The 18,882-nt window shown below is 35.8% G+C and overlaps 1 protein-coding gene and 1 long non-coding RNA gene across 2 annotated transcripts; one reads left to right on the top strand and one right to left on the bottom strand.

The window, feature by feature from the left end:
• The first annotated feature begins 5,638 nt into the window (after positions 1-5,638).
• LOC141487629 (uncharacterized) lies at positions 5,639-16,744 on the top strand. The gene is made up of 2 exons (XR_012468473.1): positions 5,639-5,925; positions 16,427-16,744. It is a non-coding gene; the product is annotated as an uncharacterized lncRNA (long non-coding RNA).
• On the bottom strand, positions 14,766-17,795 carry Ptpa (Phosphotyrosyl phosphatase activator). Its single transcript, XM_023156200.2, has 7 exons — positions 17,651-17,795; positions 17,512-17,597; positions 17,236-17,442; positions 16,964-17,181; positions 16,623-16,747; positions 15,518-15,726; positions 14,766-15,065 (listed from the first exon to the last, which is right to left on the bottom strand). The coding sequence occupies exons 1-7, from the start codon at positions 17,682-17,684 to the stop codon at positions 14,823-14,825; spliced, it is 1,122 nt and encodes a 373-aa protein (XP_023011968.2). The 5' UTR covers positions 17,685-17,795; the 3' UTR covers positions 14,766-14,822.
• Between the last annotated feature and the right edge of the window lie 1,087 nt (positions 17,796-18,882).

The raw sequence follows: 18,882 nt of genomic DNA, 5'->3' as shown, positions 1-18,882 counted from the left end.
CAAACTCATTAACTGTTGAATAATTTTCATAGCAATTATATAGTTGTTTTGATATTTTGTTTCTGCGACCTTCGCATAGATAACACGGTAGTTTTCGATTTTTAAGGAACTTTCGAGTCTACTACAACGGAAAGATCCTCAATTTTCTAGATTTCAAGTTGAAAAACAGTTGAATTTTGAGATTTCAAATATAAAATGTTTCCAAAATGCCTCTAAAGCAAAAAAACTAAATGCAACTTTCATTCGTATGCACGGTCTTTCAAACATCAACAAAAATTGCTCGTTATTCGGGCTTTCCGAAGCATACCGTCGTCACATGCTGCTTGTTCTCAATTTCTCTCTTGAAAGTAGCGTAGGCGTTTTCTAATTCCTATTACTCCACAAGATACGGTACCGTTTTACCAGGTCCACATAATCTCAAACTGGTTATAATGTTCTGTGTCACGACTCGTGACTTATATTTAATAAATAAATGAATGCATCTCATTGTTGCTTCGATGGGCGTAGCGTAAACATACTGGTACAAGGGTTGATCAAAAATTATACGTTGGAACCTCACTTACGCCATTTGTAACTCAAGAACGACTGGGACTATTTCATAGCTAATGAGAAATGCAATCGAAATGTTGATTTCCATCAAAAACTGGACAATAGTTCGCGATAAAAAACATTCATCGTGAACTGATCCTAGCAATTCCCAATAACTTATTAATTTGATGGATTTACCGACGCTAAAAATAGCATTTGGAAAATCGTGTACGTTCCGCGAAAAATTAAACGCACGACGAAGATTCCACGATTCGTGTGCTTTTCCGCAGAACGAATAATTTGTAACTTTATCAATACAAGGACAATCGTGGAATCGTAGGTGCGGTTATCGATTCGTCACAATCAGTTATATCACTGCGAGTTAGTGGAAGGGTAGGTATCCTTATTTGCATATACGAAATGCGATGGTTATCAGAATCAACTCCAATCAAAAGATTGAAACACACACATGAATCGGGATCGATAAGTGCGGAATTGCGCATTATCCCATTATCCTTCACTTCAATTGTAGGACCGACGCGGAAGAACACTGATTCGTCTCTTTTCTCGTTTTAGTTGACAGTGGGTGAACTTTTGGGGTTCTCACTTTTTGTAGCCACCTTGAGAGATCATTTTCTGTTACAATTAACATTTTATTGACGAAAAAATTTGTTATACAACCGCCGGGATCAATACATTATATCCAACCCGCATACTCCGCAACTATACTAATTCATTAAACTTCATTATCAACATCAGCCCATTAGACCAGTAGTGACGTTCCTAACAGCACCATCTTATAACATTTCTAAACTCATGATAAATACCATAAAAAAGTACACATACTTCTCATCTTATTTCAGAATCCAAAACTGACGAGAACATCTCCAATATTCAACTTCTATCTAATTCCAAATTTCATCCGATCTATGTCACCAATTTATTCCCAAACCTCCCCTCAGACGAGTTGTACAAACTCAGATGAAATACTAATTAAAAATCACATAATCTTTAATTCATTCAGGCGTTCCCTCTACTATCCATAAGTCAAAATTATTTTGAATTCAGTAGCACCATATATAACAACAAACAAGGTATCATAATGGGAAATCCTCATAGACAACTATGAAAAAACTATTGGACAACACTCAAGACTCAAAAATTCATTTATTGTTACTGATATGTCATACCTCCGTTCACCAAAACATGAAACTTACAATAGAACTTGAAACCAATAGTTTGATAAACATTTTAGACCTGTCAATCACAGAAATTAACAACAAACATGATTTAGCAATTTACCACAAATCAACCCTTTCAATCACTCTAATCAGCCTTTTCAACATAAACCGGCAGGTTTCCATTGTTGGTATTCTATTGTATTGTGGCAATTCTGCAGTTGGTATGATTTAGATATTGGCAACATTGTTAATGTCATAGTGACTGCTGTCAAGACTGTAAGGCAACTCTTGTTTTTCAACACAAAAGTCACTCTGGAGTCTGGAAACTTCAGTTAAATAAAGTAAAACAACAACCATAGCAAGATCCACATCATTAGCATCCTTATGTCAACAGAGTTTTAATGATAGCAGTTTAAATAACAACTTCATCACATGCTCGACAAAAAACTATTCAAACAAGCCAGTAAACAAGTATACCTTCACATCAAAGATACTACTAACAGTGACATATACAGGAAAGGTAATTGAGAAGATGAGTAGACTACTAACTGAACATAACATCATCTTGTCATACAAGATTGATAACACTTTAGGTAGTAGACATAAAAAGTAACAAATGCAATGTCTACAAGAACAATAAATCAGGTGTCTAAAAGCTAAAATGCGACCAGTTCCTAAAAGTTTATGTTGGAAGAACATATAGAAATTTCTAAAGCAGAATCTTCGAAGACAAAATCAATTCAACTTGAAAAAGCAATTCCAAGTTATGCATGCCATCTGTTAGGAAATAAGCATGACTTCGGCATGAACTTCGAAGTACTGCATACAGAAAATAAACAACAAATACGGACCTGTTGAAGGTCTTAACGCAAAACAATTAAATTTGTTATTTAACTCGTCTGGGATAATTATTTAGACATTCATTTTATTAAATTTCATATAGAATTCAAGGAGCGCCACTGGTATTAGTCTGTTTTCATGTGTTCTCTTTTTCGACAATGGATTTATTTTACATTACTTCAACCGCATATGAATCCAAGTGAATCAACTTTTCCATCAAAACTATCAATTGACCAACAGCATATTTAAAATAAACCCATCTCAAATTTAGAAAACCCGCACTATAAGGGACGTTTTGTGTGTTGCCTACCATGTAGACACATAACCTAACTAAACAGATTTTTATTTAGTATACTTTCAGATAGAAAACTTTTAAGGATTTTGTCTGATTTGTGGGTTATCTAACTCGCAGATATATAGAGATGTGAATGTTATAGGTGAGGCCATCTATTAGTTAAATTTAGAAAGTTCAAGAAGAAATCTTTCTCGGTCGACTAATAAATGTAGGCAGCCCAAAATACATCTAACATGCGCTTCTAACAACGTAGAAGTGTTTCTCATCGAATATTATTCAGTCACAAGTTTTTGGAAGTTGTATATATTAATTATTAACTGACGTAGATAATGATATAAGGATAATATCATAGCACACGGCTATGTTGAATCTGGTCATTATTACGCATTGGTCAAAAACGTAACGGACTGGTTTAAGCTTGACGATAGTCGTGTCACATTCTATTCTATGAAAGAGAGGACATTGGCAGATCAAGATTTTCAGATGATGTGGTGCCGCAGGTTTTTTAAAGTTTTCCTGCAGCTCAAAAAGCTAATGCGCCACTGGAACAATCAAGTCGCCCCGGAGCGCAAATTAATTTTTGTTGTTTCAGAATTTCATAATTTGTATTACCTTTTTTATATGAAAGTTTATTCATGAACTAACCAGAAACGATTCTATTGTTTTTATAGTCGCGCAGACCATAAAGTTCAGTACTATGTAGTCATTAACTAGGTAATAAAAACACAATAATGAACTTAGTACGACGTGAACTAATTTTAATGTCATAAAAAAAGTATTTCATTTCATCACTCATTATTTTCATCAATATTTATTAATGTTATCTCCATTGCGGTGATAAAACCGAAATGAATTGGAAAATCGATCGGTCCCGGGCAATAGACGCGTAACGATATTTCTCATTCCACAGTAGGTGTCCCCATTCCCCGATCCACTTTGCTAAAAGCCCGCTCCCCGTTCGCATTGCGTAGGTCGACCCCGAAAACAGAGGGTTTGATATTCGACTGACGTATTTTCCCGCCCCCTCCTTCTGTTGCGAGTCGAGGGGGCGGCATTGTGGAGCAGGACGACGAGCGGGAGTCAATGAATCCGACTACGTGGGAGGGGATCCAAGTGGACGGGGGGTTGCGACTCGGAATCGGCAATAAATAAACCCCGTTGAAGGGATGTGATTCGTGCAAATAAAGGTGATGTAACGGAATTCTTCTTCGAGTTTTTCCAAAAACAATGGATTCCCCTCTTCAATCGACAACAATGATACAAAAAAAGAATGCCGCTGCATTTCACCAATTTTCGAAGCATATGAATTCGAAATACGCGATACTCTCCCTGGTGTTGATGTTGGGAACTAGAGACAAATACATTGTTCATAGTAGATGCTGATGAGTATGTTTTTTCGTGGATGTTACAATCATTGTCTAAGGATTTAGACAATGTTACAATGTCAAAACTCGTTCAAATATATCTGCAAAGCAAACCAGTGTGTTTTATTGGATTTTTTCTTGGGAAATAGTTTAGGATTTTATGATTTGAGTTTTTGTACTTAATCAAGATTTTTATTATACGAAAATTACTTGTTTCGTTAGCAATGGTTTGATTGAATTTAAGGTAAGTGAGGTAAGAGTTTCGCAGACCTGTGTAAAGGAGAAACGAGTTTTTCAATCATATAAAATTATTGAAATAGGGGAGAAAATCTTCACTAATTCACTTGAAGGATTGATAGAACAGCGACAAAAATAAACCCTCACTATTGATTGTTAAGATAAACAATCGCTTATTTTGAATTCCCTATGGACAAGAAAGTTTAGACCTGCCATATTTTGTGTTGTGGACAATGATGTGGACTATCAGGAATAATATATCTAAAAAGTACTGTAGACATCAAATTCTAGATCATGGTTACTTTTAATCACTGAGACATCCAAGAATGGTAAGTCCTCGTTGCTTTCTATTTCATATTGTTGAAAATTGATTTGGCTGAATCAAAGTCGCAAAACATCGTCTACGTATCAGAAAATCAAATCTACTACTGAACAGATCAGCTTTAAATGGCGACAGTGGGTTTTTCATTGTTAATGATATGTGTTTTTTATTCAGCGAGATGATTTCCCTTACGTACGTCGTGTACAAAATACTTTCTTACGAATTATAGTTTTCTAGTTATTTTTCATTTTATTTTCTGCTAATTCTTGTTGTTATGATAAGATGAAGACTATCATTAACTCAATAACAGGTGTGAACCGCGTATGAGTTTATAAGTAAACAACAATTTCGGGTTTTACCAGATCGAAAAAAACCGTTGATTTTCTTTAACTTTCGACTCTTTAGGAAGAAAAAAAAACAAAATGTGATCGCAATTGAAGCATCTGCGTTGTGTTCTTCCATAGAACAAGTACTGGGAAATACGTTATACGCAACTGACACGTGTTTGTGTTCAGTGTGTTTTTTAGGGTGTTCATTATCACGAAAACATTAATTTTTTTGTTCTCTCATTCCTCCAGAATAAGTGAACACTGATAAGCTTCTTTTTATTTTCAATCATAAATAGGGTTAACAATAAATATTTCACTTAGTGGAAAAACAGAAAAAGAGAATTGGAAACACTGGTTATCCAGAAAACTACATATTTTGAACATATCTGTATATGTATGTTTTCATGGTCTGTAACAAGTAGTAACTATGTAAGTAACTATGAACTTTGCAACACTATCATCGTGGATTTTAATCTCTGTTATATAACAATGAGCTCAATTTGAAATTTAATATTGATCTTTCGACTAGTTGTTATGCGAGTTCGATGGGATTTTTTGGTGCATTATCATCTCCTCGTTCAATATCTGCGAACATCCATTAGTTACGCGAATCAAAACACTTATGAACTTGATATCAATACACTCACAAAATATTGCATAATATTGATAAGTCAAAGCAAAAAAGTTGTCGATAATTTTTTATTTTCTTCTCGAAGATGAATCATCCAAAGTTTTCCATTGTTTGATTTCAATAACAACGAATTTGAAAACATGCATTGACGTTAGGTAGGTCGTTTCAACATTTTTGCTGGGAATCACACGTTAAAAGGTAAGATCTCGTTAGTTTTTAGCTCGCACAAGTTTACATTTTTGAGATTTACAGATTTTAAACATATTATTTTCAACCGATCAAAGATCAAAGAGGTTTTTTTGAAGAGGAAATGCTTTTTGTTTTTTAATATTGTGTTTTCATATGCATGCACGATATAAGGAAAATTACGTATTTTTTGAAAAAGAATGACTTGGGCGTAGCTTACAGAACAAACAAACAAAGTAATAATTTCAACAAACTCAACTTAAAACAATCAAGAGAAAACTTCAGCATCGAATAGATCAGAAATATTTCTAATTAGTTGGTTCAAGTTTCTTTTGAAAAATTTGAATTTTTAATCAGTTATTACCTAAACTCTGCTAAAATTATTGCTGAATAATTAGATAAAAGGTCATGTGTTACTTGAATACGAATAAAGATCACATTTTCAGAAAAATTAAACTTTGATGTGTGTTTCAAGTTTTGATTTAATTTCATAAGATTCGAAAATGGAGAAGAAAATCTGAATATTTCTGATAGATAAGATGTTTAAGTAATTTTTTACCAATAATATTTTACTTTTTGACCGCATTTTTTCGCAAAAAATGATTTTCATTGCAATTTTTGGGACTAATGTTTGAAATATTCATTTGAATAGAAGTTGTGGATGTAAATCTTGCTAAAAATATTGCCACATAATCGTCACAAATCTTAAAAATGATTTAGAAATGATGAACAATAAGCAATCCTTAGTGAGAAAAAAAAACATTTTATATTTTTTATATTTGTTTATGGTAAAATACTACAACGTATTTCAGTCTTTTCCATTACAAAATAATCATCAGGAAAATAACAAAAAAGCAATAAATATGTAAAGAAGGAAATAAATTACCTAAAATTGAAATGAAAATTATTAATACATTTATAGGAGACATAAAATATTTCAAATAAACAAATGTAAGATATTTTCGTTGCTCTTTGCATTGAAAATCAAGTTTGTAGAACATAAAAAACAGAAAAAATCAAATTAACCTCTCATTTACTTAGAAAAATTAATGTTTCTCAGTTTAAAACTTTATATACTTTCGCAACTATGAAAGAAAAGGTCAAGTGAAAGCTTAATACATCGACACAAAAAAACCTTGAATGCCTGCACGTAGAATAATCATCCGCAATAACGGTAACGTCTTTTTTTGCCCATAATACTGACACTTTGGCAAGAGAACATTTGGCAAGAATACTGGAGGTAGGTACAAGTTTCAATACAATCTTCCAAATCCTTTCTCTAGTCATTGTCTATAGGAACTTAAACGAAAACAAATAAATCAATAATACTGGTGAGGCGCACAAACTCCGAAACGTACACTTCAACTGTTTCTTCCTAGCCGTTGTCCAACCCTACCGATCCGAATAACGGGAAAGGGAACGTCAATGTTGTTGGGGAATCCAGGGTTCGCCATCCGAATCCTGGTGGTATTCGATATGTTGAGGGTTTCGCTGCTGTCACTAGACACTCTGGTCGGTTTTGGTGTTTTTCTGCAGCCGCCACTGTTGGAACCAATATTGGCGTCGGGATCGGTGCCCACGTTGGAGATTTCTCCCTGGTTCCCCACGTAGGTGACGGTATTGTCGGAAACGTCTCTTCCCAGGTGGATCCTGCCCCGGTTCCCAACGTAATCGATGTTGGCGCTGCCCTTAAGAACAGTCACGTCGCACCTGTCACCGACCACCCTGATGAGGCCGCTGTTTTCTTCGATCTTGATCTTGCAGTTGTTTCCGGTGACTGCCAACGTGATTTTGTTGTTGGCCACGTTCACATTCAAGTTGTTGCCGACGAACTTGTTGCTGCTGCGGACGACCTTCTCGATAGGCACCACCATGTTTTCTTTTATTATATTCAAAGCACACTTTCCGTGGAAGCGCCGCCGATGGTTGTTTTTTGTCGAATGATCGACGGCTAATCGAGAGTGCCGAATTTAAGGCGATCCTCCTCGTCGATGTTATTTACCAAGCTGCGGCGTATCAGCCTTTCGCGGTCAGCCGCCCCACCGATGATATTATACGTGGGGAACCACCATGGTATGCGATTTTAATTGACGATTGCGATTTTATTAATTTCGCGATCGAGGAGGCCGGGGGAGCTGACGCTTCGATAGCGCGTGCGGGTATTTATTTGTTTGTCGATTGTTGTTACGTTCTCGGAAGGAAAAAGGCTGCCGTTTCCGATATCGGAATGTGATTCGTCGTAATTGAAAAGAGATTCCCCTTGCGTGTTTAGTAATCGTCCGATTTTTCAATCGGTGGTACTTTTTCGATAGCTTTTTGAAGAGAGAAGCATTCGATATTGTCAACCAAGATGTATCTAATATATTTTGTATTACTTACAACATTAATTGCATTTGTCTTCGGGATTGAAGACGAAATTTTGAGTTCGAAGAAGTAATTTTGACTCAACATTACTAGATTGTTGTTGAAATTTCGAGTTTAATGTGGAAATTTCGTGTTTAAAGTCGTAATTTCGAGTCGAAATTTCTAGATTGAAGTCGAAAATTTGAATTTGAAGTCGTAATTTTGAATATGAAATCAAAATTTCAAGTTTATATTTGAAATTTCGTGTTTAAAGTCAAAATTTTGCGGTTAGGAATTAAAGTCGTAATTCTGAGTCGAAATTTCTAGATTGAAGTCGATAGTCAAAATTTTGAGTGTATAGTCACAATTTCGGTTCGAAATTACTGGATTGAAGTTGAAATTTCGTATTCAAAGTCATAATTTACAAAGTAAAGTCGAAATTTCGAGTTTATAGTCATAATTTTGGGTCGAAACTACTAGATTAAAGTCGAAATTTCATGTTTGAAGTCGTAATTTCGAATTTGAAGTCGAAATTTCGAGTTAATAATTGAAAATCGAGTTTGAAATCGAAATTTCGAGGTTGAAGTCGAAATTTTGAGTTGAAAGTTGAAATTTCGAGTTTATAGTTGAATTTTCAAGTTTGAAGTCGAAATGTCGAGGCCAAAATCGAAATGTCAAGGTCAAAAGTCGAAATTTAGAGTTGCAAGTCGTAATTTCGAATTGAAATTTTTAGATTGAAGTCGAAATTTATGACATAATTCACTCTGATTGGCGTTCAAGGTATCATAACGGCTTGCCGTATTTTGCAATTTAATTTTACCAAAATAGTACAATAAATGCTTGTTTTGTAATTCATTAATAAGTGAATTTCACTTACGGTCATCATGCCTATTGCTGTTATGAACGAGAAAGTATGATTTTCTTAGCCAGTATGTTATTGGAATCACAGTGGAGCACAGATTTATCAAAATATTCATTGAACCAAAAAAAAAAGTATTATTATTTCGGCTTATGAAATATCATGAGTACAGACTCATGAAAGGCTTGAGTTTTTGTGTTATTCGAGTTGTGTATTGGTTTTCGAAATGTTGTGTGTTCTAATACCGCTTCGAATCCGTTCTTGCATGTTTATCTAGTCGATGTTTCACCTAATCCTAAACCAATAACGGCCTCGTGATTTGTCCTTGTTCGACTGTTTATTTGCTTCGGTAAGATCCTGGGACCGTGACGATGATGGATGACGTAGCGAAAAAAATACCCGAAAATGTCGTAATAATCGAAGCTCTTCGAAAATAACGTGATAATGTGTCTACAAAATATTTACTAGCAACCTAGATATTTCAATAACGGTGTAGGTTTCAACGTCGGCGATTCCTTTGTATTTTCTGTGGTACATCACAATTGATTGACGTAAAAGGTATTATCCGTTATTTGTTTTATTGTCATCAATTCAAGCTTGACATTTGTATCAGTTTTTTATAGGCGGCAATATTGAAGGAGAGTTAGTCATGTCTATCTGATACATCGAATGTCTCCCTGGCTGTATAAAATATTAGAATTGGGATTTTTTTAGCGTATTTTTCACAAGTATCGATTACATCTGACTACTGATATGGTATTCTATGAGTACCTGATAAAAACGTTATTTTTGCTGAATATATAATACTCTTGATACTTTGAGTCATACAATCATTTGGCACATATTTGTCGATTCTCTCTGAACTTTGTCCGATTAGCAGTTCATCTTTTGCTATTATTATAATCGCTCAGTTACTCGGAAAACTAAAGTCGCCGATAAATCTCAATTTACAACTTTTTATTTAAATCATCATGATATATAAAAATCAATACAAGACCACGGCAAAACCCGAAAACCAATCAAAACATCAAAACATCATCTGAATATAGGACGATTGAATTATTTGGTTCAAAGGTATCAAGAAGATTGTGAATTACGGACATGAAACTATAGATTTGCACTACAGTCGTGCTTTTGAATCAATCTTTTCGTACACTTTATGCGCGACATTTTTGTTATGAATCTATTTGACGTGAATCTCTTGGAATGTGAGGACTTACTTTGGCCACACAGAAAAATTGAAACGGAATTGAGGGGATCTAATTGACTGTAGAAGTTCAGAGGGACATATAATTCAGAGCTGATGGAGTGTGTTTGGGTGTCGTTATTTCAGTCAGTTTGTTCAACTCAGTTCTAAATGAAATACTTGGAACACAACAATTATTGAACTCTGAAATCAATTAATTCAATTTTGAATCTTGGACAATATTTACTTGCGGACACTGTTTTATATAAAACAAAATCAAATGTTCTGAAATGATAATTCTAGGACGCTAACGGACCCTTCCACGAATATTTCTCTTTTTCAAGGCTCATTCAATTCCCGAATGACGACCGATTCTAATGGATATTTGATGAGTCGGAATTTAAAGAGAATCGTGTACATTACCCGTGTACTTTAACCACGGTATCGCGATACTTATCACACACACAATGTCAACGATGTTTCTGTATCGGCCTCGTTTTTTTACCCGTTCAATTGCTGCCTGATAATTTTAATTGAGGATTATCATATGAATTACTTCGGTCAGCTTGGCGTGCGTATTTGTGTGTGCATGGGGTCTACCATATATCTGCGATCTTTGTGAATCACGTTATTCGGACTACCAATTTGTGATTTTTTCGACAAATATTTACAAAAAATTATTTTTTACTTTCTACTCTGGAGGTCTGACTTGTCTCTCAAGTGTCCACTGCAACAGAATAAAATATATTCGTCCGTTTTCAAGATTACGCCCCTTCGCTCACAAATGATTTTAGTAAAATTGGTGATGCAAGGATGTTTTCTCCGTATTGCTTCTCGCAAGCAGCGCAAAACTTCAAGATAATACTCCTTTTTCAAAAACTTCACCTCACGATTTGATCTCGACAAACCTGATTTAGTTTAAGAACCTAACAGTTATGCTTCGGAACTTTGGTTATTCCCACTAATGACCAATGAATTTACGAACTAAGACAGTTCGAGACAAGACAATAAAATATATTCTATTTTTTGGACTTTGGACCACATTTTTGACAATAATTATCAAAACCGGTGCAATTTTCGTGCATCCAAAAGCAAAAGCAAAACATTTGATCGAGCTGCGCGTTTTTTTGGTCTTGGCTCTTCCATTAGATCGATTGAGACATTTGCACTTTGGTTTCGATGTCATAACCATATATCCATGATTTGTCACCAGCTATTCCCCTTTTAAGCAAATCTGTATCGCTATTGACGTCATTCAACAATTTTAGAACGAATTTCGCTGCCACATGCTTCAAATTTATAAAAAAAATTACAAAAAAATTACAAAAAACTACATGGCAAGAGCCAACCGATATGCCATCACTTCTCTAATAGTGATTCAACATTCTCCATAACGATTTTCTTCACTTTCTCAACATTTTCGTCGGCTGTTGATGTGCTGGAGCGTCAAGAGTGAGCGTCGTTATTTACATCTTCTCGACCATCTGCAAAAGGCTTGTACCACTTGTAAACATTTTTTTGACTCAGAGTACAATCATCGTATGCCACTGTAAACATTTCGAGTAGTTTTGAGCACTCATTTCTAGTTTTTACACAAAATTTGATGCAAATTATTTGATTCATTTATCTCTATAGCATTAAATCGTCGAACATGCAAAACACTCTTAACTTTTATGTCTCTCACCAACAAACTAAACATGCTGAACAGCTGAAACAGAGAACATATCTTCGAGACGAGTGTACCAACTTGAAAAATGAAAAAATCGCTGATGGAATGTACGGGGCCCGCGAAATTTGAACATTTACCTTATTTTTAATTTTTTCAAGTACGCAAAACAGCAACCACGAAAAAATGAGCAAAAAGTCGCAAGAGAAAAAACAAAATAGAAAAAAGGCGAAGGATCCCATGCAAGATCGTGAATTATTATTGGAATATCAGAAAGAGAAGGCAAAGTGGGAGTCGGCAAGAGGAAGGATTGCCCAAAAACTTACTTGAAAAAACGAGAGAAAAGTTGAGGTGCTGGTAAAAAACGAGAGGAAATTAATAAAATGCTGCTATAAAAACAAAATTATTTGAAAGTTATTTCTAAACCGAGTAAAGAGGAGGTAAAGAAACTCATTGACTGAAACCAAAAGGGAAAATTTTCAAGATAAACTTGTTATCCAAAATGGTAACCAGACCTCAAATGGAGACACGTCTTGAACCATTGTAAACAATTTGGGAGACCGACGAAAATAACGGATAAATCAGTCATTCGGGTTAGAAATCCGGACGGTACTGAAACCGTTAAAAGCAGCCGCACAACTGAGACTTTGAAAGTTTTTTGTTAGTGCATTTCCAAAAAGCAGCTGTGTATTTTTTTTAACTATTTTCAACCGTCTAGAATCTTCCCAACAGCGAACCCGAATACGCCTATAGAAAGATCAATAATAATAATATAATATGCGCTTTATTGCCCAAAGAACATTAGGTCTTATTGACAAAGCTGCAAATTTTCATCATAAACATATACATACATATATACATATACATACACATATCGGAAAAGTCTAGGGATATTTTTATAACATACTAAATATCATAAAAATAAATGCATGAGGTCGTTTAATTTCGATTAAATTGGTACACTCGACCACCCGGTAGATTTCTATGGGTTGAACAAAGCCTGCAAAAACGGTAACTAATCTTTTATCAAGTTTTTTACAAACTGTAGGTTTTCGGCTAAAATGAATAATCTGAAAGTGTCGAGTTTGTACATTCTATGCAGTTCTTGCTCAGCAATTAAACTGAAAATATTGTGCTTTAACATGGAACGCCATCACTTACCATTGGCTGATATAAATAGAGCTGTAGGGCTTCTTCAAGGTGGCATGCGACAAAATGATGTAGCTCTTCGTTTGGGGGGTCTCCCAAAGTGTTATCAGTCGATTGTGGCGGCGTTTCCGTGAAACTGGCAGTCCAGCCGAACAACATCCAGGGCGCGGACGCGCTACAACTGCAGTTCAAGACCAATTTTTTGTCTTAACCGCAAGAAGACAACCGACAATCACAGCACCTGAGTTGGTTAACGTGTTGCAGCAGACGCACCAGGTAACCATTGGTCGTGATACTGTCAGAAATCGACTGCATGAAGCAGATCTCCACAACAGAAGGCCACTTAGATGTCCACCTTTGTCGAGAGGCAATCGCGGTAGAAGATTAGAGTGGTGTCAAGAACATCAAAACTGGGATGCAAATGATTGCGCCACAGTTTTGTTTACAGACGAATCCAGATTTGGATTTCATCCAGATTCTCGTCGAGTAAGACTGTGGAGAAGACCTGGATATAATGAACGTTTGAGACACGTCCAGGAAGTCCACACATACAGAGGTGGTACAGTAATGCTATGGGGCGGAATCATGATCGGTGGCAGAACCGATCTCGTTTTTCCAAATCGCTCCCTCACAGCTCGACAGTACCTCGACACCATTCTTCTACCTATCGTCCGTCCGTTTGCTGGTGCTGTTGGTGAAAACTTCCACCTAATGCACGATAATGCTCGTCCACATGTCGCGCGTCTAGTGACTGACTGGCTCACCAACGAAGGAGTTGATGTATTGCCATGGCCAGCACAATCACCGGACCTGAATCCCATCGAGCATGTGTGGGACATGCTTCAACGAAGAATTACTCCGCATATGGGGAACATTCACACAACGTTTCAATTGAGAGAGCTTTTAATTGCTGAATGGGCAAATGTACCTCAACAAGACATTGACAATCTCACTTTGTCGATGCACGATAGATGTAGGGCCGTAATAAACCAGCGTGGAGGCCATACTTTGTACTGATTTCAATTTTTTTTGTATTATGATTTTTTTTCGGGGTGCCACAGAAGAGCCATATTTTTTTTTAGTTTTGCTTATATGCGCACTCAGTATTTTTGACCATTTAATAAATTTTGTTGTAAGTTACATTCGTTTAATAATCACCCGTCGACTCTTTTTCCCTAAAGCGATCTAAAAAAAAATTATTGCCATTTTTAAAAATATCCCTAGACTTTTCTGATGTGTGTACATACATATATACATACACACATATACAGATACACAAATACATATCTATACACACACATATAAAGGGTACAAATAATATTAAAATAGTCAAACACATATAAAATTGAGGATATCATACAATAAAAAATAATACAAAAAAAGTTTAAAATGTTCAAATGCAGTACACCATACTTTGTCTATTTAATAAAAATACAATTGACAACATAAATTAGAGAAAGTTGTCCTCATAGAACTCTTCTAAACTATAATAGGGTCAACCACATAATAAGTCTTTTACTGATTTTCAAAATACACAGTTATCCTCTAAAATTTTAATTCGTTAACTTGTTCATCTTGTTGAAAAAGTTGATTGTAAACAATCCATATCATATCAATACATGAGCGCTTTGAAAAATGACACAACCCAGTTTACTTCATCAAATGTTTAATAACAACAATAAATATATCAAGACCACAAAGAAAAATTAATCTTGGTTGTTTGCTTCGTCGCTCTCTGCAGGGATTGGCCCGGAATTATTCGATGGCATAGTGAATCCGAGAGAGTGCTGCCCCACAGAGGAGGGTATCGAGCCTGATACCGGCACTGGAAACAGAGGGCCGGTGCCGCTCAGCCTCGGCCTCCTGGTGCTCGCCGTATGCTCGGTCGGCTTCAAGGTGAATAGCGAACCGAAGCAGATGTGCTGGACCAGGGGGTATTTGCTGAGAACCTGCCGAATATTAAATGGATCATCCATCATAGTAATTGCAGTACTTCCACGATAATTTTTTATTGAGATGCGTTTCGTTAACGCGGTGGGTTCATCAGTTGGACTTGTACATCGAATTATTCTACGATTTCTTTTGCATTGGGTCTTCCCACAGAGACTTTCGAACTACATCTGTTAAACTAGTTGAACAGAGATTGAAATTGATGAAATAAGATTAGTTTTTATAGTTCAGTAATAGGGGTAGGCTGAAATAAGCACATTTGACTAATTTTCCATTGCCACTTTATATAAAATTCTTCCCTTACCGAAATTTTCAGCTTTAAAGGGGTAGAAACCCTGAACTTATTTCTCGATGCTTTGCTTTATACTGTATCGACACTTAACTAGATTATTGACCCACCCAAACAGCTGACTAAAATTTTCTCAAACCTTCATGGAAATCGTCTACTCACTTCCGCTTTGTACATTTTTATCAACCCTCCATTGATTTTGGACCAACTGGAGACTCCGCTGATACTCCACAGTTGGTTAGAGTGTTCGGGGAAGGGACCGGTTTTCACTTGGTTGATGTACTGGATACAGCTGAGGAACATGTACTCATGTGCATAGGATTCCACTACTGTTTCTTTCAGGAAACAAGTCGGTTCGAATTTGGGATTGTCTGAAATTACCGATAACAGAAAGGAAGTTGGGTACAATTCACAATTTCGGATAAGCTGCACCCTACAATTTTGAAACAAACTGTGGGTTTAGTCACGTATTTTGACGTGTAGATTAAAAACATGAAAGGAAAAACTGGCGGAGAGTTATAAAGTTCCGAAACTTTCCAGGAGTGTATAAGCTGACTTGTGGCTCTTGCCCAATAATGTATATTGGCCAAACAGGGAGAACTTTTTCCCAAAGAATTAAAGAGCATAAAAGTAGTGTCTTAAATAGAAAAACCAATTCCACATCTTTTACAGAAGGACATGAGTTCAATCATGAATACGACGTGTTACATTTAGAACAGAAACGTTTGAAACTCAATCTCAGCTCAGGTCATTTAATTCATTACAAACTCATGTACACATAAAACATTAAATGCCTGGGTAAAACTCAGGTGCTTCAAATTGAGGTACTTCAAATTGCAAAATTAATTATATCAAGCATTGATTTGTAGAATTTAGTTAGTAGAGATACGCCTGAAGAAGGTATTGTATAGCGAAACACGTATTAGATTTTTGTAAAACTGTTTAGTAAAAATCTCACAGAGTTTTTGTGTGATGTGAAGATGATGTGGCAAATATACACTTGTATTCTCAATAGTTGTATTGTAATTTACATGTCAAAATACTTGGGTGCACATACAATTTTTTTTTCAGCTCATCCAAAATTTTACCGAAAATTTCAACTGTAAATAAAAAAAAGAATACTATCGAGTACGTACCCTCTCCATGAGGAACAATAGTATAAGGAGCCTACCTGCTGAATCACTTGGGAAGAAAGTTATTTCATAGCAAGGCACGGACAACAATATTCAGTCTCCCGACGAGGTAGACAGATAAGCAATGAACTAACCTATAAACTGAGAACTACCCCAAATGAAAGGAACAAACTGATAGTCGTCCAGGCTCCAAACTCCGTGGCTACCAGCAGGTTCCATGCGATAAGTTACTTGGAGTCTTCTCACCAACGTCAAGTACCTAAAGAGTAAAGAAACCTGCCATCAAATAAACTCGTGTACTTTTTGTACGAATTTTGGATATTGTTTTGTTTTTTGATAAACTATTCAAATAAACAAATCAAACTGAATGAAAGGTCGAGCTGGAACTTTCTTCTTTCTGTGAAATTTTCACATTGTAATGGGTTTATCTCGTATAAATAAATATTTGAACATTTAACTTTAATGTTATTCCTACCTTACGAAAACTTTGCAAGCAGTAGCAGTTTGATCATCGGGCTTCAAGTACTCAACTTTGAAGAGAGCGCATAAAAACATTACGAATGACAGTTCGTGTCCCGTGCCATAGTCAATGCGTGTAGAATTTCCAAAGCCTTCCACTAAATAAACCATGATTTCAGGGATCGCTCTGTACAGGTATTCCGGAAAAATTGTTTGCAGAAGAGGTATGGCTTGCTGAAGATGAAGGGGTATCAATTAAAAATCCATACAAGTGACTTGTTCTCTTACATCCTTCAGCTTCTTGTAAAAGTCTCGGAAAGCAATGTTTCCAAATCTCTGAGGTTGCTGCACAGGAGGAATGTCGTCTATCCATTGGTTTATAGTGTCCAAAACGCCTACAAGTTTGTTTATTTCTTCCGAAGCATTTGCACTACCTTGGGAGTTACTTTTTCCCCTAATCGAATCATTAATAGCATAAATGAATCCGAGATATTCCTGAAAACACAGGCGTGGAAATAATGATTACAATTTCAAGTCTGTGTGATAGGAATGTGTTATATTTACGAAATATGCTTCGGACTTATCCCACTGCATCATATCATCCATATTTTTCACCAGCTTCATGGGGGTAACGTATACGTGATTCGCAACTAGAAAGCAACGTCATTAGATGAAAATTTCTCGATATTACTAACATACGTACTGTGGTCTGGTTCTTTTTGTTCATTTCTGTTCATTTTAATTTGTTTGTATTCAGAAAATATATAAATATAACCTCAATGTAAAACGTCACATTGACAGTTTATTTCTGGGTTTTAGAGGTTCGTTCGTTTGTTAAAATAAATTGTCCGACCTTGATATCTTGTCCCGTTCAGAAGTTAAGGGGCAGGGAACTATTTATTACGCATTGTAAACAATACATTCATCAAAAATATGGACGTTCATATTCGTAAAACCATCAGACATATTAGATACAATACAAATCATGAAAATATAAAACAAAAATTTATTGAAATTACTTGGCGCTCTGGGGCGACTTCATTGATTCCTGTGGTGCATTTGCTTTTTCAGCTGCAGGAACACCCGGAAAAACCTGACGCACCACATCATCTGAAGATCTTAATCTGCCAATGTCCTCTCTTTCATAAAACAAAATGTAGGGTGTCTCCAGAGGCTCCAATAAATTCAGAACACTTCGTGACACGACTATCGTCAAACTTAAACAAACGAATAAACCCCGAACTTTTGTAGGTAGTTCGTTCCCTCCCTCTTTTCAAATTATTTGCCTAATGAATATAACAATTATAATTTGAACAATTTGGCGTAGTTGATTCATCTTCTCTAAGTTTTTATGGTATTCTCAAAGAATACAAAACCTATGAAGCTTAAAAGTGACATTCTCGTATCAATAAAATGTTTAGTACTTATCCCGACCATCATTGGGCGATGGCAGTTCGATGTTTGTATTTAAATTCTTTGACAATGATTTAATGTATCAACATAATTGGGTAGCTAACTGCAAAGAGTACACCAACTATTTGTACTTTTTGGCGAGCAATCGCTGACAACCAGTCAGAAGGATCATATGGAAGTCGCGATGTACACCAAAATTAAATCAAAAAGCACACTGGTTTGTCGACTGCTACCCAGTTCTGTTGGTAATCACATTAAATACAGACATCCTACTGCCTTCGTCTAATGGTCAGGGTAAGTACTGAAAATTTTAGGTGACAGGAAAATGCCACTTCTGATCTGCTATGAGCTTTATATTCTTTGTTATTTCAGGAAAACTAGTCCATTTTCATTTGGCGCCAGATGGCAGAATTTCGCTATATAACTCTGAGAAATTAACAGTAATTATTAATTTACAAAATTCTGCATATCTGACCTCACAACTAAACAAACAATAAGGACGAAAAGATTGAAATACATATT

This window comes from Leptinotarsa decemlineata, unplaced genomic scaffold (assembly GCF_025532065.1).
Source record: "Leptinotarsa decemlineata unplaced genomic scaffold, Ldec_3_MD MMD2_P_RNA_scaffold_5, whole genome shotgun sequence".
NCBI lineage: Eukaryota > Metazoa > Arthropoda > Insecta > Coleoptera > Chrysomelidae > Leptinotarsa > Leptinotarsa decemlineata.
Note: the sequence above shows the minus strand (reverse complement) of the source record. Positions and strands in the feature narration are given on the sequence as shown.